Below are 24,820 nucleotides of genomic sequence, written 5' to 3' on the forward strand. Positions count from 1 at the left end.
TATATGTTTGGAGATAAAAATAACAAACTGCTTGCATCTCAATTAAGAACGGCTAGAGCCAAAAGGCAAATTTTGAAAATCCGTAGGAAAGATGGTACTCTGGTTTGGGAATATGAAGAAATTAATAAGATTTTTCAAGATTTTTATACTGAACTTTATAAATCTCAATGTCCAGCAGATTCTTCTAAAATGAATGCTTTCTTATGAACAGTTGCTTTCCCTAAAATTTCTGTTGAGGATCAAAAAACTCTTGATGCCCAAATTATTGAAGCCGAAATTCATAAAGCTATTTTTTCAATGCAATCTGGCCCCTGGACTCGATGGCTATCCTGTAGAATTTTATAAAAAATTGGAAAATTGCTTTCTCCGTATATGTTGGAAATGTTTAAGGATTCTTTTGTGAAAAGGTGATTTACCCTCTACTTTTTATGAGGCTTCTATTTCTTTAATTCTTAAAAAGGATAAAGATCCTACTGATTGTGCCTCATATAGACCTATTTCATTATTGAATGTCAATGCTAAAATTCTGTCAAAGACAATGGCCAATCGGTTGGAGAATATTTTGGGTAAAATTATTTTTAAGGATCAAACAGGCTTTATAAAGGGTCGTTACTCTTTTTCAAATGTTCGAAGATTACTTAACATTATATATTCGTCCTCTTTTAAAACTCCGCAATGCGTCGTCTCTTTGGATGCTGAAAAAGCATTCAATTGAGTTGAATGGAAATATTTATTTAATGTTTTAGAGAAATCTGGCTTTGGTGTTAATTTTAATAATTGGATTGGAATGATATACAAAACTCCTATTCTTACTATTATTACTAATAACTGTAGGTCTCCTTTTTTTCAGCTTTCACGGGGGACAAGACAAGGTTGTCCATTAATTCCTTTGTTATTTAATTTAATATTAGAACCCCTTGCTATTGCTCGTTGTGAAGCTAAAGATATTTATGGGAGTTTTGTAAATGAGACCATTCATAAGATTTCTCTTTAGGCTGATGATTTACTGGTTTATATATCCAATCCCGAGGAATCTATTCCTGCCTTGCTAAAACTATTTAATGAATTTGGAGATTTTTCAGGATATAAAATAAACTTTAGTAAAAGTGAACTGTTTCCTTTAAATGAATCTGTTTCTATATATGATAATACTGTACTCCTTTCAAAGTCACGGATTCTTTTATTCAGGTGTTACAATCGCTAAAAATATAAGGATCTATATAAAGCTAATTTTGTTCCCTTGGTAGATTCTATGAAGTACTTATTTAGTAGATGGAGTCCACATACATTTTCACTTGTTGGTCGCATCCATATAGTCAAAATGATGATTTTACCAAAATTTTTATATTTATTTCAGAACATCCCTGTTTTTCTGACTAAGAAATTTTTTGATCAGATTGATTCTATTATTTGGAATAATAAAAGACCAAGAATTAGTAAATGTCACTTACAAAAGCTGAAAAAGGATGGAGGTCTCACTTTGCCTAATTTAAGAACGTATTACTGGGCTGTTAATGTGTGATACATGTCCTTTTGGTTACATTGGGTTGATAAGAACGATCGGCCAATTTGGGTAGACTTGGAATTGAAAGCTGTGGAGCAGTTTTGTTTAACCTCGTTATTGGGAGCTGCTTTACCTATACAATTAGCTAAAGTCACTAATTTAAATTTATACCTTGTGATTAAGCATTCTTTACAAACTTGGCTCCAGTTCTTCAATTTTTCAAATCTTAATATTTTAAACTTTGTAGTTTAATTTATCGAAGTTACTTTTTTAAGTCTTCTTTGAGTGATCCAATTTTTTTACTTTGGAAAAATAAAAGTATTAATTCTTTTTTGGATTTATTTAAAGAAGATAGACTGATGTCTTTTGAACAATTAGTTGATAAATATTCTCTTTCATATTCACACTTTTTACAATACCGTCAAGTTAGACATTTCTTACAAAAATATTTAAGTAATTTTCCTTACATATTGGATGTTGACCAGTTAGATACTATTATGAGTATGAACCCTTTGACGAAGGGTTCCATTGGAAGAATTTATAATTTAATATTACAATGGGATAAGTGTCCCTTATTTAAAATTAAACAAGATTGGGAAAAGGAACTTAAGTTGACTTTTATGATGGAGGATTTGACGTGGATCTGAAGCTAGTTAACTCTTCTTCGATCTGTGCTAGTCATTCACTGACTCAATTTAAAATTGTACATCATTACTATTTGACGAAGAAGAGATTGTCTAAAATATTCCCTAATGTTGATAGTTATTGTGATAGATGTAATACTAAGACAGCTACACTGACACACATGTTTTGGTCCTGTTCTTTACTGGAACAGTTCTGGAAGTCAGTTTTTTTTGACAATTTCTAAAGCACTTAAAATTAATTTACAACCTAACAAATTAACTGTGCTTCTTGGAATAGTTCCTCAAAATAGCCACGGTATCGCTTTGACTGACCAACATATTATTGCATTTGTTATATTGATAGCTAGGAAGGCCATTTTGTTGAAGTGGAAGGATACGTCGGCTCCCATTTTGTCACAATGATTCTCTCAAGTGATGCTATGTCTTAGTTTGAAGAAAATTAGAAGTCGAACCTTTGAACCTATGTTTGATTTTGAGAAAAGATGGGGTTCACTTGCTTGTTACTATCATTTGAGTTAAATGATAGATTTCCTCCATGATCTAATTGTAAATTTTTGGTACTTTTTTTCCCTTGCTGGCAGTTTGATGTTTATCTTTAGAAGCTTTTTGTATGATGCATGGCTCCGGGGTTGAATACCTAATGGGTTTTTTTCTCACTTTTCCTTGCTTAGTAGGATTTTTTTTGTCACCAAATTATTTTTCGATCTTTCAGATAATGTTTTTTTTGAGACATTGTAAGTGTTGCTTACTTTGAGGTACTCTTGTTAATTTTGGATAATAATAATAAAATTATTTCAAAAGAAAAGAGCTCACTATGGCTTTGACGTTCCCCAGGGCTCTGGACTAAGGTGGTTAAAGTCTTTCTTCCCTGCTCTCTTCAACGTTTTGGGTTATTTTCACTAATTTAAAAGGACTGTGCCTCAGACAGCTGGGTTGTTCCAATGCACGTCTAAGGTCTGACAGCAGACTAGAGAGTGAATCTTTGATGGAGCAGAGTCAGAAACCAAAGAGCTGCCAGCCTGAGTCAGGGCTTTGGGGCTCCAGAAACAGATGGGGCCTAGAGTTTACAAGGAGGAGGAGGAGGAATCAGACCAGCAGGATGCGGCTATAAGTGAAAGCTCAGAAACATTTGGAAACTGGTTGATCGAAAAAAAGTTGGTTAATTTTTGCAAACTACTGGTGGAAATGAACAGATCAGGCAGTAAATGTGGAGAGGAATAAATGGACAACGTTTAGGCCGAGCCCCTTCAGCATGCATAGACTGTGTACTCCTCTGCTCAGTTGCTGCCTGAACTACAGAGTTCCTTCAGTATTTTGTGTGTATGTGTCTACATTTCCAGCAACAGCAGAATCCCTTGTGTTTTATATCTGCATTTGTAAAAAGGTTCTACTTTGGCATTGGACACGTGGAAAGTTTGCTGATATTAAGTGCATTGTTTATGGGAGCTGCTTTCTGCATTAAAAGAGCTGCTGAGTTTTCTACACAAAAAAAAACAGGTATGGACATACAACCGGTGTTTGCAGGCACCTTTAATGGCACCGTAATTACCCAGAAAGCTCTGCGTAACAATTATCGCCATCGCAGAAGCACCGATCGAATGCGCAGGCGTCAGGGTTGCGGATGTGCTCGAATATCGCGCATGCGCACAGTACTCAAAGGCCTCGAGAAATTGGCTCCAGGTAAGAGATGGTTTGCGGGCGGACTTTTTCAACACCGAATTCGGGACAATTGCTGCGAGCTCCGAACAGCATGGCCCGTAATCCCGGGACAGACCTGTTCTCATCCCTCTCTCTTAGCCCCACGATCCGTACACGGCCCCGGGGAGCTTCAGGCTGATGAGGGAATGGGAAATGATGGATCTTTCAGACAGAGCTGAGCGCCAGCTGTCTAACTACAAGGATTAGGAACTCGGAGAAAGGGAACAAAATCTTTTACATCAGCTGTTAAGAAAATCACCTTTCTTGTATCCCCAATCACAAACGAGAAAATCTGTAGATTTTGGAAATCCAAGCAACATACACAAAATGCTGGAGGAACTCAGCATTAGTGCTCTTTTCCCATAGATTATTAGCACAAAGGGAGACCGATCAGGATGCTCTCTCTGTCACTCTCTCGCTACGTCTGTCTCTCTCCCTCCCCCTCGCCCTCTCCCTCTCGCTGGCTCGCTCTCCAAAAAGTCAATTTCCGGGATATTGTATATAATTTGCAGGCATTAAGGAGCTGCTATCAATATGCGGGAGACCCCCAGAACTTCCAGGAGAGGTGGGATGTCTGACTTAATGATATCGAACACCTTTGTCCTGGGCAACAAGTAGCTTTCACATCAGAAATGTGCCGGACTCCAATGAGACAAACTACTGCCCTTCCCTTCATATTCATTGGCATTGCCCCCAATGAATTCACCAACATCAGTCACCTGTGGGAGTGTTCAGGGGAAATATTTATGTACAATACAGAAACTGGTGTTACCTGTGTGTATTGTGGCAATGAAAAAGTTGCTGGAGAATTTGCAAGTGGGAGGAAGTGGAGTGACATTTGGAAATCTGACTTTTTAAAGTGTCATTTAGGAAGCAAATCAGATATGGACGGTGTGCAAAAGCTGGAGTGAAAAAATCCTTCATAACCCTCTAGAGGCCTGCTATATAGGTTGTGTGAGCGTGCAGATGAACTTGATCAAACCCAGAGGATATCAAAGTTCTTATCAACAGTGATTTGCAAGCTGTTAAAATAAATACCTCTCTATTTAAAATTTATGTACACATGTTGTTGTCACTGGGTAAAAATTGCACAGCACAAGTACACCTGTCATTACAAATTAGAGGGGACATTGGTGGGAAAGTGGGGAGAATTACATTGTTTCTGACACCGTCACCTACAAGATGTGCATCCAGCTGCAGCTTGTAATCTCTGCACATTAGGGAGTTGGAGCTGGAAATGGATGAATTCCAGATCATCTGGGAGTCGAAGGGGGTGATAGATATGACATGAAGAGGGGTGAGTTGCACCCAAGGTGCAGGACACAGGAAACTGGGTGAGAGTCAGGAAGGGGAATGAGGTTAAATAGCCATCGCAGAGTACTCTTGTAGCCATCCCACACAACAACAGCTAGACCACTTTAGAAACTGTTCGGGGGGATTACCTAGCAGAGGAATGTCAAAGGGCCGATAGGGGATGTGTTAGTTAGGGAACTAAAACTAGCAGAGGTCTAATATCCTCATGATAAGGATTGCTAGTGCTAGTGTGTGGCAGGGCGGGGGTGTGGAGGTGGTTAAACTAAAGTTGCAGGAGGGATTGGAGTCAGAATGCAAGAACAGATAGTGGAAAGGGTGAATTGAAATGACTTGTATCCTTCATATACATGAGGAATAGAAATCTTTACATTACTTCTCTATCTAAATATGCAATGTGTAATTTCTAATAGATTTATAATAAATAGTTAGTACATGGAACAGTCATTATAACATAGAAATACAATTGTATCAGCATGAATTAATCAGTCTGATGGCCTGGTGGAAGAAACTGTCCAGGAACCTGTTGGGCCTGGCTTTTATGCTGTGGTACCGTTTCCCGGATGGTAGCAGCTGGAACAGTTTGTGGTTGGGGTGACTCGGGTCCCCAGTGATCCTTTGGGCCTTTTTACGCACCTGTCTTTGTAAGTGTCCTGAATAGTGGGAAGTTCACATCTAGAGATGTGCTGGGCTGTCCGCACCACTCTCTGCAGAGCCCTGCGGTTGAGGGAAGTACAGTTCCCATAGCAGGCAGTGATGCAGCCAGTCAGTATGCTCTCAATTGTGCCCCTGTAGAAATTTCTTAGGATTTGGGACCCATACCAAACTTCTTCAACCATCTGAGGTGAAAGGGGCGCATAGCCACATACCACACAGTCAGTATATACAGACCACTCTCTCAGCCCCAGGTCCATTGATGTCAATAGGGGTTAGCCTGTCTCCATTCCTTCAGTAGTCCACAACCAGTTCCCTTGTTTTTGTGACATTGAGGGAGAGGTTGCTTTCTTGACACCCAGTCAGATGTTGTTCAGACAAAGTCAGCAATCTGAAGGTTGAGCATGGTGCGGTGAATGTGCTGGGCGTGTATATCTCAATGCATGAACCATCATAAGGAAAGCCAGATGAGCTCAGGGCATGGAATCATGATATTCTCGCCATTACTGGGACTTGGTTGCACCCAACAGACTGAGGGATTTAGAGGAACAAATTTGTAGAGAGATTGCAGGCTATGCCAAGAAACAAATGTTGATATAGTAAGTGATTTTAACTTTGCAAATATTGACTGGGTCTCCCATGCTGTAAAAGGACTAGCTGGGGTAGAGTTTGTCAAGTGTGTCCTTAATCAGCATGTAGAATTCCCAATGTAGAAGTGTGCAATAAGAGATTAGGAAATGATCCTGGGCTACTGACAGAAATTAGTGTATGGGAACACTTTGTATCTCGTGATCATAATGCCATAAGATTCAAACTAAATATGGGAAAAGAGAGGTCTGGAACACAGGTTGAGAGTCTAACTTGGAGAAAGGTCAATTTTGATGTTATCAGAAAGGATCTGACAAATGTGAATTGGGACAGGATGTTTTCTGGCAAAGGAGTACTTGGTAAATGGGCGTCCTTCAGAAGTGTAATTTTGAGTGTGTAGAGTTTGTATGAGACTGCCAGAATAAAAGTTGAAAGGTAACTGGTGCAGGGAACCTTGGTTTTCAAGAGACATTGAGGCCCCAGATATTTTGTTCCAACAAATGCCTCAGACTATTGGGTGCAACCAAGACTCATTAATGACTACGAATCATAATTCAATGCCCTGAGCATATCTGATTTTTTGTTTAGAAACATAGAAAACTTACAGCACAATACAGGCCCTTCGGTCCACAAAGTTGTGCCAAACATGTCCCTGCCTTAGAAATTACTAGAACCCCCCATAGCCCTCAATTTTTCTAAGTTCCATGTACCTATCCAAATGTCTCTTAAAAGACCCTATCATATCTGCCTCCACCACTGTTGCCAGCAGCCCATTCCACACACTCACCACTCTCTGAGTAAAAAACTTACCCCTGACTTCATCTCTGTACCTACTCCCCAGCACCTTAAACCTGTGCCCTCTTGTGGCAACCATTTCAGCCCTAGGAAAAAGCCTCACTATCCACACAATCAATGCCTCTCATCATCATATACATCTCTATCAGGTCACCTCTCATCCTGCGTCGCTCCAAGGAAAAAAGGCCGAGTTCACTCAACCTGTTTTCATAAGGCATGCTCCCCAATCCAGGCAACATCCTTGTAAATCTCCTCTGCACCCTTTCTGTGGCTTCTACATTCTTCCTATAGCGAGGTGAACATAACTGAGCACAGTACTCCAAGTGGGGGTCTGAGCAGGGTCCTCTAAAGCTGCAACATTACCTCTGGGCTCCTAAATTCAATTCCACGATTAATGAAGGCTAATACACCGTATACCTTCTTAACCACAGAGTCAACCTGCGCAGCTACTTTGTGCGTCCTATGGACTTGGACCCCAAGATCCCTCTGATCCTCCACACTGCCAAGAGTCTTACCATTAATACTATATTCTGCCATCATATTTGTCCTACCAAAATGAACCACTTCACACTTATCTGGGTTGAACTCCATCAGCCACTTCTTAGCCGACTTCTGCATCTTGTCATATGTCCCTCTGTAACCTCTGACAGTCCTTCACACTATCCAAAACACCTCCAACCTTTGTGTCATCAGCAAACTTACTAACCCATCCCTCCACTTCCTCATCCAGGTCATCTATAACAATCACGAAGAGGAAGGGTCCCAGAACAGATCCCTGAGGCACACCACTGGTCACCGACCTCCATGCAGAATATGACCAGCCTACAACCACCCTTTGCCTTCTGTGTGCAAGCCAGTTCTGGATCCACAGAGCAATATCCCCTTGGATCCCATACCTCCTTACTTTCTCAATAAGCCTTGCGTGCGGTACCTTATCAAATGCCTTGCTAAAATCCATATACACAACATCTACTGCTCTTCCTTCATCAATGTGTTTAGTCACATCCTCAAAAAATTCAATCAGGCTCATAAGGCACAACCTGCCCTTGACAAAGCCATGCTGACTATTCCTAATCATATTATATATCTCCAAATGTTCATAAATCCTGCCTCTCAGGGTCTGCTCCATCAGCTTACCAACCACTGAAGTAAGACTCACTGGTCTATAATTTCCTGGGCTATCTCCACTCCTTTTCTTGAATAAAGGAACAACATCCGCAACCCTCCCGTCTGGAACCTCTCCCGTCCCCATTGATGATTCAAAGATCATCGCCAGAGGCTCAGCAATCTCCTTCATCGTCTCCCACAGTAGCTTGGGGTACATCTCATCTGGTCCCAGCGACTTATCCCACTTGATGCTTTCCCAAAGCCCCAGTGCATCTTCTTTCTTAATATCTACATGCTCAATCTTTTCAGTCTGCTGCAAGTTTGCACTACAATCTCCAAGATCCTTTTCCATAGTGAATACTGAAGTAAAGTATTCATTAAGTACCCGTGCTATTTCCTCCGGATCCATACACACTTTCCCACTGTGACATTTGATAGGTCCTATTCTTTCACGTCTTCGTGCTCTTCACATACTTGTAGAATGCCTTGGGGTTTTCCTTACTCCTGCCTGCCAAGGCCTTCTTTTGGCCCCTTCTGGCTCTCCTAATTTCCTTTTTAAATTCCTTCCTGTTAGCCTTATAATCTTTTAGATCCCTAACATTACCTAACTGTCTGAACCTTTTGACTAGCTTTATTACAGCTTTTGTACACCACGGTTCCTGTACCCTACCATAACTTCCCTGTCTCATTGGAACATACCTATGCAGAACTCCTCACAAATATCCCCTGAACAGTTGCCACATTTCTTCCATACTTTTCCCTGAGAACATCTGTTCCCAATTTAAGCTTCCAATTTCCTGCCTGATAGCCTCATATTTCCCCTTACTCCAATTAAACGCTTTCCTAACCTGTCTGTTCCTATCCCTCTCCAATGCTATGGTAAAGGAGATAGAATTGTGATCTCTATCTCCAAAATGCTCTCCCACTGAGAGATCTGGCACCTGACCAGGTTCATTTCCCAATACCAAATCAAGTACAGCCTCTCCTCTTGTAGGCTTATCTACATATTGTGTCAAGAAACCTTCCTAAACACACCTAACAAACTCCACCCCATCTAAACCCCTTGCTCTAGGGAGATGCCAGTCGATATTTGGGAAATTAAAATCTCCCATCACGACAACTCTGTTATTATTACACCTTTCCAGGATCTGTTTCCCTATCTGCTCCTCGATAACCCTGTTACTATTGGGCGACCTATAAAAAACACCCAGTAAAGTTATTGACCCCTTCCTGTTCCTAACCTCCACCCACAGAGATACCGTAGACAATCCCTCCATGACGTCCACCTTTTCTGAAGCTGTGACACTATATCTGATTAACAGTGCCACGCCCCCACCTCTTTTGCCTCCCTCCCTGTCTTTTCTGAAACACCCAAAACCCGGCTGTTGATGTAACCATTCCTGTCCCTGAGCCATCCAAGTCTCTGTAATGGCCACTACGTCATAACTTCAAGTACTGATCCACATTCTAAGCTCTTCCACTTTGTGCACAATACTCCTTGTGTTAAAATAGACTCATCTCAAACCGTCTGTCTGAGTGTGTCCCTTCTCTATCACCTGCCTATCCTCCCTCAGACACTGTCTCCAAGCTTTCTCTATTTGTAAGCCAACTGGCTCTTCCCCAGTCTCTTCAGTTCGGTTCCCACCCCCCAACAATTCTAGTTTAAACTCTCCCCAGTAGCCTTAGCAAACCTCCCCGCCAGGATATTGGTCCCCCTGGGATTCAAGTGCAACCTGGCCTTTTTGTACAGGTCACACCTGCCCCATAAGAGGTCCCAATAATCCAGAAATCTGAATCCCTGCCCCTTGCTCCAATCCCTCAGCCACGCATTTATTCTCTACCTCATTCTATTCCTATACTGACTGTCACGTGGCACAGGCAGTTATCCCGAGATTACTAGCTTTGCGGTCCTGCTTCTCAGCTTCCTTCCTAACTCCCTGTAGTCTTGTTTCAGGACCTCTTCCCTTTTCCTACCTATGTCATTGGTACCAATATGTACCACGACCTCTGGCTGTTCTCCCTCCCACTGCAGGATATCATGGACATGATCTGAAACATCCCGGACCCTGGCACCTGGGAGGCAAACTACCATCAGAGTTTCTTTCCTACGTCCACAGAATTGCCTGTCTGACCCCCTAACTATAGAGTCCCCTATCATGGCTGCCGTCCTCTTCCTTTCTCTACCCTTCTGTGCCAGTGTTGCTGTCCCCCCCCCCCCACACTCGTACTCAAACAGGAGTACTTATTGTCGAGGGGTACTCTCAAGTACCTGACTCTTCCCCTTCCCTCTCCAGACTGTGACCCACTGGTCTGTCTCCCATGGCCCCGGTGTGACCACCTGCCTAAAACTCCTTTCTATCACCTCCTCACTCTCACTCACCAGACGAAGGTCATCGATCTGCATCTCCAGTTCACTAACTCAGTTCCTTAGGAGCTGCAGCTCGACATACCGGGTGCAGATATGGCTGTCCGGGAGGCTGGGAAACTCCAGGACCTCCCACATCTGACACAGAGCACAGAAAACTGGCTTCACACGCATACAACTTCCTTTCCTCAGTAAACACAATTAAACCTACCTTGCCTCGTTACAGCCTAAGCCCATTGAGCCAAAGCCCTATCACTCTGCTACCCTCTCACTCTGCTGCCCACTCCGGACACTGACTGCTGGATATGGCGGTCTTCTTTTTAAACTTTTCCCACTGTACTGGCTGATGTCAGTCTTGCCTGTCTTTTACCCCGAGTAGTTAAACTGCTTTCTCTCCGAAATTCTTTAGTCTTTCACCTGCAGCCTTCTTGCTCGGAATCAAAAACCACCAAAGATTCCTTTCCTTTTTAAACTTTTCCCACTGTACTGTCTGACGTCATGCGCCTGTGCAGTCTTGCCTCTCTTTTACCCCGAGTAGTTAAACTGCCTTCTGTCCAAAATTCCTTAGTCTTTCATCCACAGCCTTCTTGCTCCGAATCTGTTGTCTTTTGGTGATTTCTAAAAACTTTTCAATAGTTTTTGTTTTATTATTTGCCCTCTCTTTGGCTTTTATGTTCACTTTGGCTTCTTATTTCAGCCATGGTTGTGTCCTGCTGCCTTTCCAATGCTTCCACTTCTTCGGGATGTATCTATCACTCACCTCCCGAATTGCTGCCAGGAACTACAGTCATTGCTGTTCCATCGTCATTCCTACCAGTCTCCCCTTCCAATCAAGTTTGGCCAGCTTCTCTGTCATAGGGACATGGAGATGTTCCGTGAAACAGGCCATTCGGCCTATCTAGACAATGCCAAACTCTCTAATGCAACGTCCTGTGCTGGGACCACAGCCCTCCATACCCTTACCATCCAGGTACCTATCCAAACTTCTTTTAAATGGTGAAATTGAGCTGGCTTGAACCACGTGCTGGCATCTCATTCCACACTGTCACGACCATTTCAGTGAAGAGTTTCTCCACATGTTCCCCTTAAATTTTCACCTTCCCCACTTACCCATGCCCTCTGGTTGTCATCCCACCCAACCTCAGTGGAAAAAGCCTGCTTGCATTTACCCTATCTATAGCCTCATAATTGTATATACTTCGTACAAATCCTCAAATCAATGTATAATTTCCTTGTTTATGTTTAGAGCCTTTTTTAGGTGTATAAGATGATGAAGGGCATTGATCATGTGGATAGGCAGAGGCTTTTTCCCAGGGCTGAAATGGCTAACACGAGGGAGCACAGTTTTAAGGTGCTTGAAAATGTGTACCAAGGGGATGTCAGGGGTAAGTTTTTCACACAGAGAGGGGTGGATGCATGGAATGGACTGCCAGCGGCAGTGGTAGAGGCAGATACAATAGGGTCTTTTAAGAGAATCTTACACAGGTACATGGAGCTTAGAAAAATAGAGGGCTATGCGTTAGGGAAATTCTAGGCAGTTTCTAGAGTAGTTTACATGGTTGGCACAACTTTGAGGGCTGATTTCTATGGTCTATGTTAAACAGCGAAACAACATAGGGTGTTCTCCGATCCTTTGGCACCTCCCCCTGTCACCAAGGATGATTGAATTATCTCTGCTAGGGGCCCAACAATTTTTGCACTTACCTCCTGTAGGGTCCGAGGGAGCACCTTGTCATGCCCTGGAGATTTATGCATCCTAATCTGCTTCAGGATAGCAAACATCTCCTCTTCTTTAATCTGTACAGGGTCCATGATGTTAATTGTTAATGCCACTTTTCCACACTCCCATAGACCTTGTGTCCTCCTGAGTAAACAGAGATGAAAAAAGTATTTAAGGCCTTCCCCGTCTGCTTTGGTTCCAAACATGGATTACTATTCTGGTCTTCCAGAGGACCAACTTTGTGCCTGGCAATACTTTTGCTCTTAATCTATCTCTAGAATCCCTTAGGATTATCCTTCATCATTTCTGTGAGGGCAATCATGCCTTTTTTTAGCCATCCTGATTTATTTCTTGTGTGTTCTCTTGCATTTCTTATACTCCATAAGAACCTGCCTGCCTATCTCTGTTATGCAACTCCGTTTTGTGCTTCACCAGGGTCTCAATATCTCTCGAAAACCAAGGTTCCCTACAGTTTCTATCTTTACCTTTCATTCTGACAAGCACGTACCCGCTTTGTACTTACAAAATTTCGCATTGAATGCCTCCCATTTACCAAGCACACCTTTGCCATAAAGCAGCCTGTCCAATCCACAGTTGCCAGATCCTAGTATCTTAATTCCAGGTGTTGATCCATGCCCTGAACACATCTGCCTTTCCTACGCTGCTCCTTGTATTGAAATATACAGGGCTCAGCATATTCGCTGCACCAGGCTCAAAACTTTTTCATTCCTGACTTTGTCTGAGGACTGAACAACTGTCTCCACAACCCCTCCACTATCTGTTCTGTTATGCAGGCTCCCATCCCCCCGCAACTTTAATTTAACCCCCTCCCCCCCACCCTCACCTCCCACCATACAGCTCTATCACCCCTTTGGATTTCATCTCCCAGATCAATAAAAAGGAGGCGCATTCCAGGTACACGCAAATGGGAACAAATGGGGTACTTATGAAATACAGGTAATTCAAGTGAACACTTAAGAAAGAAATAAAAGAAGGCATGAGGTTACCCCAGCAGACAAGGTGAAGGCGAATCGTCATGGATTCTGCAAATATATTAAGAGCGAAAAGATTACAAGGGAAAAAATTAACCCTCTGCAAAATCAGAATGGTAATCCATATGAGAAGACAAAATAGATGTGGGAGATTTTTGTTGTATCCGTATTTATTCAGGAGATGGACACAGAGTCTATAGAAGTGAGGCAAAGCAGCATCAACTTCAGGGACCCTGTACAGATTACAGAGGTGGAGGAGTTTGCTGTCTTCAGGCAAATTAGCGTGGATCAATACCCAAGGCCTGACAAGTTGTTCCCTAGGACCCTGCGGAAGACAAGTACAGAAATTGTCGGGGCACAAGCACAGATATTTAAATAATCCTTAGGGACAGGTGAGGTATTGGAGGATTGGAGGATAGCCAATGTTGTACCGTTGTTCAAGAAAGGCCCTAAAAATAAACTAAGAAATTTTACGTTGGTGAGCTTGACATCAGGAGGGGGAAAGTTATTTTGGAATGTATGTGCAGGAACCGGATATATAAGTATTTGGATGGATGTGGACTGATTAAGGATAGGTAGCATGGCTTTGTGCATGGTAGGACATGTCTAACAAATCTTACAGCCTCTCAAGGAAGTTGTCAGGAAAGTGGATGAAGGCAATAGACTGGATGTTGTCTACATGGACTTTAGCAAGGCACTTGACAAAGTCTCATAAGGGAGTTTGGTCAAGAAGGTTCAGTCACTCAGCGTTCAAGATGAGATAGTAAATTGGATGAGACACTGTTGTCGGGAGAAGCCAGATTGTGGTAGCAGATGGTTGCCTCTCTGACTGTAGGCCTGTGACTAGTGGTGTGCCACAGGGATCAGTGCTGGATCTGTTGTTGTGTGTCATCTATATCAGTAATCTGGATGATAGTGTGGTTAACTGGATCAGCAAATTTGTGGCTGACACCAAGACTGGAGGTGTATTGGACAGTGAAGAAGACTATCATGGCTTGTAGTGTGATCTGGACCAGCTGGGAAAATGGTTTGAGAAATGGAAAATGGAATTTAATGCAGACAAGTGTGAGTTGTTGAACTTTGGTATGACTGACCAAGGGAGGTCTTTCACAGTGACTGGTCGGGCACGGAGGAGTGTTGTAGAAGAAAGGGACCTGGGAGTACAAGTCCTTAATTCACTGAAAGTGGTATCACAGTTAGATAGGGACAGAAAGAAAGATTTCAGCCCATTGACCTTCATGAACCAAAGTATTGACAACAATAGATGGATGTTTTGTTGACTTGTAGAAGACATTGGCGAGGCCTAATTTGGAGTATTGTGTGCAGTTTTGGTCACCTACCTAGAGGAAAGATGTAAAAGAGGTTGGAAGAGTTCAGAGAAAATTCACAAGGATTTTGCCAGGTCTGGAAGACTTGGGTTATAAGGAAAGATTGAACAGGTCAGGACTTCATTCCTTGGAATGTAGAAGATTGAGGGGAGATTTGATTGTGATAGAGGGGCATAGATAGGGTAAATGCAAGCTGCCTTTCTCCACTGATATTGGGTGGGACTGCAACCAGAGGCCATGGGTTAAGGATGAAAGGTGAAACGTTAAGGGGAACATGAGGGGAAACTTCTTCACACAGACCATCATCCAGGTGTGGAATGAGCAGCCAGCACAAGTGGTGCATGCGAACTCGATTTCAACATTTAAGAGGTTTGTAAAGGTACCTGGATGGTAAGGGTATGGGAGTGGGCAGTTTAAATAGTTCGGCACAAACTAGATGGCCCAAAGGGCCTCTTTCTGTATTGTAATTTTCTACGATTGTGATAAGAACCTGAAATAATACAAAAATTCACTCTTAAGTCCTTTGAACAGCTGTGCAGACCAACCATTCATCTCAGCAGGAATTTTGTATATGACGTTAAAACTGTGGCACTTTACATAAAAGAAAATCACAGCCGCACATCAAGAAACACTATTTGTGTGAGATTGTTTCAGTCACTGTGGGGCCAGGCTCCCATGCTGCTCAGCAGGAACAGAGAATAATACCAATGGAGAGAGTCAAACTGAACCAAGGCACAAATTGGAGACAGCAGAAATGCCCCATTCTGATAGAGACAGGAAGAGCATCAGGGAATTGATGGTCATTCCAAATACCAGCACTGTGCCCAGTTACAAGATGATTTCTCTCTCCAACTTGGGTTGAACCTCACTGTAACAGTGTGATGCCACATCAAACCATGGCAACTCAAGTAATCTCATCTGAAATGTTGTCCTACACCCCTTGATGGATTTTGTAAATTTTTTTACAGGTTAAAAACGAGAAGGAATTTGTCTCCAGGAATCTCAAACACGGCCAGTTTTGCTGTCTCTGTCTAGATATTTAAACGGAGCAAGGGATTTAATCGACCATCCTTCCTGCTCAGACTGTGGAGAGGGATTCCCTTGGTTATTTGACCAACTGGCTGCCCGTCATTTTACAGAGGGGAAAGGCCGTTCAGTTGCTCAGACACTGGGAATGGATTCACTCGGTAGTCTCAACTAAAGGTTCATCAGCAAGTTCACACTAGGCAAGGCCATTCATCTGTTCTGTGTGTGATAAAGGATTCAGTTGGTCATCCCACCTGTGAACACACCAGTCAGTTCACACCGGACAGAGGCTGGTCATCTGCTTAATTTCTGGGAAAGGATTCACTCAGTCATCTGACCTAATGGCTCACCAGCGAGTTCACACCAGGGAGCGGCCTTTCACCTGCTCGGACTGTGGGAAGGGATTCACTCGGTCATCTGACCTACAGAGTCATCAGCGAGTTCACACTGGGGAGAAGCCGTTCACCTGCTCAGTCTGTGGGAAGGGATTCACTCAGTCATCTAACCTACAGAGTCATCAGCGAGTTCACACTGGGGAGAAGCCATTCACCTGCTCAGAATGTGGGAAGGGATTCACTCACTCATCCAACCTACAGAGTCATCAGCGGGTTCACACTGGGGAGAAGCCATTCACCTGCTCATTCTGTGGAAAGGGATTCACTCAGTTATCCAGCCTACAGAGTCATCAGCGAGTTCACACTGGAGAGAAGCCATTCACCTGCTCAGACTGTGGGAAGGGATTCACAGTGTCATCCGACCTACTGACCCACCAGCAAGTTCACACTGGGGAGAAGCCGTTCACCTGTTCAGAATGTGGGAAGGGATTTACTCGGTCATCTGACCTACGGACTCATCAGCGAGTTCACACTGGGGAGAAGCCGTTCACTTGCTCAGTCTGTGGGAAGGGATTCACTCAGTCATCCACCCTACAGAGTCATCAGCGAGTTCACACTGGGGAGAAGCCATTCACCTGCTCAGTCTGTGGGAAGGGATTCACTCAGTTATCCAACCTACAGAGTCATCAGCGAGTTCACACTGGGGAGAAGCCGTTCACCTGCTCAGAATGTGGGAAGGGATTCACTCGATCACACACCCTACAGAGGCACCAGCGAGTTCACACTGGGGAGAGGCCATTCGCCTGCTCAGACTGTGGGAAGGGATTCACTTGCTCATCTAAGCTTAAGGTGCATCAGCGAGATCACACTGGGGAGAAACCATTCACCTGCTCAGACTGTGGGAAGGGATTCAGTGAGTCATCTCAACTACTGACCCACCAGCGAGTTCACACTGGGGAGAAGCTGTTCACTTGCTCAGAATGTGGGAAGGGATTCACTCAGTCATCTGCCCTACGGAGTCATCAGCGAGTTCACACTGGGGAGAAGCCATTTACCTGCTCAGTCTGTGGAAAGAGATTCACTCAATCATCCGCCCTACAGAGTCATCAGCGAGTTCACACTGGAGAGAAGCCGTACACCTGCTCAGAATGTGGGAAAGGATTCACTCAGTCATCCCAACTACTGGCACACCAGTCAGTTCACAGTGGGGAGTGGCCGTTCACCTGCTCAGAATGTGGGAAAGGATTCACTAAGTCATCCCAACTACTGGCACACCAGTCAGTTCACAGTGGGGAGTGGCCGTTCACCTGCTCAGAATGTGGGAAAGGATTCACTCAGTCATCCCAACTACTGGCACACCAGTCAGTTCACACTGGGGAGAGGCCGTTTACCTGCTCAGTCTGTGACAAGAGATTCTCTCAGTTATCCCACCTGCAGAATCATCAGCGAATTCACACTGGGGAGAAGCCATTCACCTGCTCAGAATGTGGGAAGAGATTCACTCAGTCATCCAATCTACAAAGTCATCAGCGAGTTCACACTGGGGAGAAGCCGTTCACTTGCTCAGAATGTGGGAAACGATTCACTCAGTCATCCCACCTACTGGCACACCAGTCAGTTCACACAGGGAAGAGGCCGTTCACCTGCACAGTCTGTGAGAAGAGATTCACTCAGTTATCCCACCTGCAGAGTCATCAGCGAGTTCACACTGGGGAGAAGCCGTTCACCTGTTCAGAATGTGGGAAGGGATTCACTCGATCAGACACCCTACAGAGTCATCAGCGAGTTCACACTGGGGAGAAGCCGTTCACCTGCTCAGAATGTGGGAAAGGATTCACTCAGTCATCCCAACTACTGGCACACCAGTCAGTTCACAATGGGTAGTGGCTGTTGTTATGAATCCCTCGGTTTCGTTTGGTGTGGACTGTCATTTTAAGAGAGAGAGAGAGAGAGAGATTAAGAAGGCGAATCAGTCTGACTTGCAGCTTGTTTACATCGCTCTCAGCTTGTTTAGTTTTAAGCAAGGACACAGACACTCAGAGTCGGACGGAGACGAAGGAGGAAAAGTGGAAGGGTCGAAACAAGGGAACTAGTGGCCAAGGGTCACTGTTTAGAACTTTCCTATGCCCACAAGGGTGGGTTACTTATCGATTCAGTGTACATCGACTGTGTGGTTGTCACCTCGTTTGATCCATAGGAGTGGATCAGATTTGGGGTATCCTGTGAAGACCACTTATGTGTTAACCCTTGCCTGGGTGTAATGTGGTAACTCACTTGAAGACGATACACCTTGTGACAAGTCACTTTCGGTGATAATTCGTATGTGGATTTGGAACGACGATGGATAAAATCTACAGTGACTGTTCTCTCATTTTACCATGGAACCTGCGGAATTCAATAAAATTGCCTTCTCTTGACACTTACCCTGGATTACAAATATCTCTCATCACCTATTCTGCGGATGAACTGAACTTTCATACTTTACCATCTCAAGACTCTAAGCCTTGTTTCCCCCGAGCTCAATAGTTTGGGAGTTATATTTGCACACATATACACAAAACACTGTTAACTTTTGTTTATCTTGCCTAAGTTACTATATTATAAGTAGATACTAATAAAGATAGTGGTTTTAACATCAAAACCAGACTCCAGGTGTAGACTATTGCTGCTGGTTCATTTCTAAAGTGTTACGGTTCGTAACAAAATTGGGGCCTGCATCCGGGATATGAACAAATTTGGGGGTGTATTGATTGATTAATTATCAAATTCATTGGAGAAATCCCTTTTGATTTATTTATGTGTGGAAAATCAGCAGCAATGGATGTTGATAGATTCCTGGAAGCGCCAACCTCTGAGGCATTAGAGGACGCCAGAGGGATTGAGTTGTTGAGTATTGCTAAAAGGTTAAAACTTGCTATGGTGAAATCGACAATGAGGAGGGACAGATTGCGAGGATGATAGCTGAGCATTATGTATCTGAGGGTGTGTTTAAAGTAGAGAAGTTGGAGGTGTTTCCTGAAAGTAAACCTAGTGAGCTTGAGCTCCCGTACAAGTTAGAAAAATTAAAGATGGAGGCTGCGGAAAGGCAGGGGCAGTTTGAGGCTTGAGAGGCAGAAAAACAGAAGGAGGAAGCAGAGATAAAGGCTGTTAAAGCTGGAAAAGAAAGAGAAATTGCAGCAAAGGCATCTACGTTAGACTCTGGTGATAAATTTTGAGGCCAGTTGGGAAGTTAAGTTGGTACCTCCATTTGACAAGGCAGAGGGTGATAAATACTTTGAGAAGTTTGCTCAGAGTTTAAAGTGGCCAAAAGAGGGTTGGCCTATTCTCTTACAAAGTGTAATTAAGGGGACGGCTCAGCAAGCCCATTCTGCTTTGACAGTTGATGAAGAAGCTGATAATGACATAGTGAAACAGGCTGTGAGCTTGGTCCCAGAAGCAGACAAGCTTACGAGTTGGTCCCAGAAGCAGACAGGCAAAAGTTTAGAAATTTAAGGAAATCTGTAAACCAGACTTATATAGAATGATTCTCTTGGGGTATGAGATGGAGTAAGTCGCATTTTGGCTTTGCTCCATTCATTTTTCAGTCTTTTTACCACTCTTTTACTATCTATAGTAAATTTTTTTTTAACACTTTTATATGCTTGAACTTGGATTTTTAATCGCTGGAAATGAGTACCAGAGGGAAAAAGGCATTAGCCGAAGGCAAGGAAACCGGTAATGAAAATGGAAGGAGAGAAAGTGACTCTCAACAGCCTAAGTCTCAACTCACTTTGGAGGCTATGTTGAAGCTCCTGGATGATAAAATTGATACAAGATTTTCTAATTTGGAAGTATTGTTAAAGGAGATCGAAAGTAGACTGGGAGCACTTAGGCAAGAGTGTGAAAAACAACCACGGCAAATTTCCAAACTTGATGAAGCTGGTAGACAGAGAGACCGCAAGCTAGATTTGTTGGAAAAGAAATTAACTTTGACCACTCAAACTCTGGAACAATATAAAGCTAAGATTATCAACCTGGAAAATCATAGTCGTAGACAGAATTTGCGAATAATAGGACTCCTTGAAGACGTTGAGAGTGGTGACCGTGCTAAATTTTTTTTCTCAATTTTTAATGGACGTGTTTGGCTCTGAAGTTTTTTCTACTTCCCCTATACTTGATCGTGCCCATCGGGCTTTAAGAGCAAAACCCTTTAAAGAACTGAAACCTCGACCTTTTATACTCCGATTCCACTATGTGCATAGCAAGGAGCATTTAATTTGAATTGCCCGTCAGAAAGAGGTTATTGAACACAGAGACCTCAAGTTTTGTTTAGTCGAAGATTACAGTCTTGAGGTAATGTGAGCAAGATCGCTTTTTAAACCGGTGATGTCTGAGCACTATCAAAGGTTCCAACCAGCTCTGCTATCTCCAGCTTGCCTAAGGGTTGTTCTGCCTGATAAATTATGTAGATGGTTTAAATCCGTGGATGAAGCTCATCAATTCCTTGAGGATCAATGTTCAATCTCAGATGTCTAATAAATTTACTGTTTTTTCATGTCTGTATTCATTTGGTTTATAAGTTAATAACAAGTTCATAGATTTGGACTTTTAAAGTTTGAAGAATTTTGCCCTTGGCTTGATAATGCTCGTAATTTGTTTTGGAATATGGATATTTATCATGCATTTATGTTAAAGTTCCTTTTCTTCTCCATTATTATTTTATTTTATTATTTTCAATTGTTTGTTTTTAAAAATAATTAAGAATCTGATTTGGTGATTGATTGTTTTCTTGAAATATTAATAAGATTGTATTCTGTTTCACTTTACAAGATCTTGCCTTTCAAAATGTTTTGCAAATGGCGTTTTTTTAATATTTGTTTGGTGTTTTTTTTATGGCATTCTTTTCCCAATGTTTTGACTGTGGATGGTGTTTTCCATTCTTTTCAATTTTGGAGACTTGCCTTCAAGAGAGATGGGGGTAGGGAATTGTCTAGATAGCTTTCTGGCTGTCTATTGGCCAGTTTTTGGGCTTTTGTGGGAGGGGAGTGGGGCTATTTTTAGCTTAGTTTTTTTACATCTGGGCTGATCTGAAACTACAAATATGTCTGAATTGCCGTGACTTCCAGTTCCTCTTTAAACCTTTTTCCCTCTTCCTGATTCATGAGTTTCCTATGCAGTAAGGTTAATCCTTTACATACCATATAGTTTATTCAAGTACAATGGATAACATTATTAACTTTTCATGGAATACGAATGGTTTGAATCATCCAATTAAACGGAAGAAGATCTTTAAAGTTTTTCATACTTTGAATGCTCAGATTATCTTTCCCAGGAAACTAATATAAGGAAGGAGGATAATCAGCGTTTTTTTTTAGGTTTTGGAAAAAACAAAAATTTCACTCCAATTCACGGGCTAAGGTGAAAGAAGTCTCTATTTTTATAGATTCCTCGATTTCATTTGTTCACTATGAAACAATTTCAGACCCAAATGGTAGATTTCTGTTAATTACTGGTTTACTTTATAACCAAAAAGTTGCTATGGTTAATATCTATGCACCAAATACCGATTATCCTTAATTGTTCAAGCATTTATTTGTATCTCTTCCTCGTGTAAGGGGTTTCTTCTTTTATGTTACTGCTAAGGCTAATAAAATGGCTTCTTTGTTATGTTAACTACTGAGAAAGTGCTTCTCTCTCGTAGCTTGTTTGGGTTATAATTACTGATAAGAGAATTGTATTCATTTGCTAACCAATTGGGATAGATGCTATCCTTGTGTGTCTGTAAGCTATTGTTTTTGCGGACTTTGGGGCAGAAGGCGGATGAGAGAGGAGACGCGATGCTGTAAGCTGAGTGACGGGACGGACCCCAAGTGGGAGTCCGAGGCCCAGGGTTTTCGGGAGGAGAACCAAAGAGGAAGGACGTGGTGGTCGCGCTCTGGTCGACCACCGTGGTTGGTCCCAGCGGCGAGTCGAGGGGGTCAGAGGAGATCGCATGGTGGAAAGAGGACCCCGTTAATTGAGCTCCAACGGTTGTGCACAAAGTGGTTGAACTCTGATAAGTTTGGCACCTTTTACTTCTTTCTTTTATATTGTATCTATTAATTACATAGTTCCAGTAAGGTTTATAAAGTGTAACCTTTTAATCGCATATGGTGTACTGTCTGTTATTTGGCGTGGTAGGGTACATCACACAGCATCTACACAAACTAATTACCCAGTTTGGCGGGGCCGAAGGTTGCTTCCCCTAGAGGAAAGCGAGCTGAGCGAGCCTGAGGCTTATCAGGGGGCTACACTAATTTAAATAAATATACGTTGATAATGGGTGGAGATTTTAACTGTTGCCTGAATCCCTCGATGAACAGGTCTGCGCCCAGTCAGGTACTTCCAAACCAATCCGCTATTTTTATTAATTCCTTTTGAGTTGACTCCGGAATTTTAAAAGTTTGGAGGTTTTTACTTCCTAACAATAAAGAGTTCTCATTCTTTTCTCATGTATATCATAATTATTCTAGAATTGATTATTTTTTTATTTGTCTCGATTAATTTCTTCTGTTACTGCCTCTGAGTACGATGCAATTGCCGCCTCTGATCATGCGCCCCTGAAACTATCAATCAAATTAACTGATGTAACTTTCAGTGCTAGACAATAGCGGTTCAATTCTGCTCTGCTTCAGGACTTAAATTTTGTTAACTTTATTAAAGAACCGATTGCCTTTTTCTTCTCAACTAATTTTACGGAAGAAATTTCCAGTGGGATATTATGGGACACTTTTAAAGTATATATCCGTGGGCAAATTATTTCATATTCTGCTGGATTGAAAAAACGAATTAATAATGAAATACTGTACACACATTGGTTGATAAGATTGAAGAAATTGATAAAAATATATTCTGCTGCTCCTAATTTGGAGCTTTACAAAAAGAGAGTTGAACTTCAGATGCAACACAGTTTGTTATTAACATCCCCAATTGAAAATCAATTACTTAAAACTAAGAGTCAATTTTATATACATGGTGATAAATCGGGTAAATTACTGGCCAACCAATTGAAAGCTGCTTTGGCTAACTGTCAGATTATTAAAGTTTGTAAACGGGTTGGTACTTTGATGGTTGATCACGATGAAATTAATAAATCTTAAAGAATTCTACACCTCTTTATACTAATCACAATTTCCCGATGATTCTACCTTAATGCATGAAGTTTTAAGAAAATTGAATATTCCGAAATTACCACTTAATGAATGTTTAACATTAGATGCACCCATTACGGAAGAAGAAATAAAGAAAGCAATTTCCTTGATGAATTCTGGTAAAGCACCCAGCCTGGATGGGTATACAGTAGAATTTATAAAATCTTTTGCAAGTCTACTTTCTCCTTGGTTATGTAGAATTTTTAAGGATGCCTTATCTGTAGGTAAATTACCAAAATCTTTTTATGAAGCATCTGTTTCTTTAATTCCTAAAAGAGATAAAGACCCCACTGAATGTGCATCATATAGACCTCTAGTTAAATATGGACTCCGAAATTTTCTCCAAAATATTAGCAATTAGATTGGAAAATGTATTGCCACAAATTGCCTCTGTCGACCAGACAGGATTTATTAAAAATTGTTATTCATATTTTAATGTTAGGAGGTTGATGAACATTGTATATACTTCTCCATCTAAAACCCCAGAATGTGTTATTTCACTTGATGCTGAGAAGGCATTTGATAGAGTTGAATGGGAATATTTATTTAACACCTTGAGAAATTTAATTTTAGCCCAAAATTCATATCTTGGAGTAAATTGATATATCATATACCTTTGGCTTCTGTACTTACTAATAATTAGAGATTCCCCTTTTTTTAGGCTTTTTCAAAGTACTAGACAGGGCTGTCCTTTAAGCCCTTTACTATTTGACAATGCCTTGGAGCCCTTGGCAACCGCTGTTTGTGATTCACCCAATATATTTGGCATTATTCGTGGGAATGAGACTCATAAGGTATCATTATATGCAGATGATCTGTTACTATATATCTCTAATCCAGAGAAATCCATCCCTGCAGTAATATTACTACTTGCTCAGTTTAGTAGTTTTTCTGGTTATAAATTGAATCTTAATAAGAGTGAGCTTCTTCCATTAAATATGCAAGTTCCAGTCTATAGACAATCACCATTTAGACTGGTTACTGATTATTTTACTTATTTGGGTGTTAAAATTACTAAGAAGCATAAGGATCTATTTAAGGTTAACTTTTTACCCTTAAATGATTATGTTAAACAACTGTTTACTAAATAGTCCCCTTGTCCCTATCATTGTTTGGTCGAATCAATGCTATTAAGATGATTATTTTACCTAAATTTCCTCTATCTATTTCAGACGGTACCAATCTTCATCTCTAAATCTTTTTCTGATATTACATATTCTAAAATGTATTCATATATATGGCAGAATAGAAATCCTAGATTAAGTAAGAAATATTTACAGAAATCAAAAAAGGATGGCAGTCCGGCATTGTTGAACTTTAGATTCTATTATTGGGCAATTAATATTCGATATCTAGCGTTCTGGACACAAGATTTGGATGAAATTCAATGTCCACAATAGGTGAACCTCGAGTGTGAGTCTGTACAGGGGTTCTCGTTGGCTTCTATTTTAGGGGCTTCACTTCCCTTTGCACTTACTAAACTGAATAAACAAAATGATTAATCCAATAATTAAACATACAATACAAATATGGTTTCAATTTTGTAAATTTTTTGGATTGAATAAATTTATCCTATCAAGTCCT

General features: G+C 41.7%; 1 protein-coding gene across 1 annotated transcript; it reads left to right on the forward strand.

Annotated features, from left to right (window-relative positions):
• Positions 1-3,795: 3,795 nt before the first annotated feature.
• On the forward strand, positions 3,796-22,196 carry LOC140197642 (uncharacterized). The gene is made up of 2 exons (XM_072257907.1): positions 3,796-3,828; positions 15,675-22,196. Exon 2 carries the CDS (start codon positions 16,074-16,076, stop codon positions 17,949-17,951), a length of 1,878 nt encoding a protein of 625 aa, XP_072114008.1. The 5' UTR covers positions 3,796-3,828; positions 15,675-16,073; the 3' UTR covers positions 17,952-22,196.
• Positions 22,197-24,820: the final 2,624 nt, after the last annotated feature.

Source organism: Mobula birostris, chromosome 5 (assembly GCF_030028105.1).
Source record: "Mobula birostris isolate sMobBir1 chromosome 5, sMobBir1.hap1, whole genome shotgun sequence".
In the NCBI taxonomy this organism is placed as follows: domain Eukaryota; kingdom Metazoa; phylum Chordata; class Chondrichthyes; order Myliobatiformes; family Myliobatidae; genus Mobula; species Mobula birostris.

Coding starts and splice junctions, on each gene's coding strand:
- LOC140197642 (XM_072257907.1), top strand. CDS start 16,074: ATGGCTCACCAGCGAGTTCACACCAGGGAGCGGCCTTTCACCTGCTCG.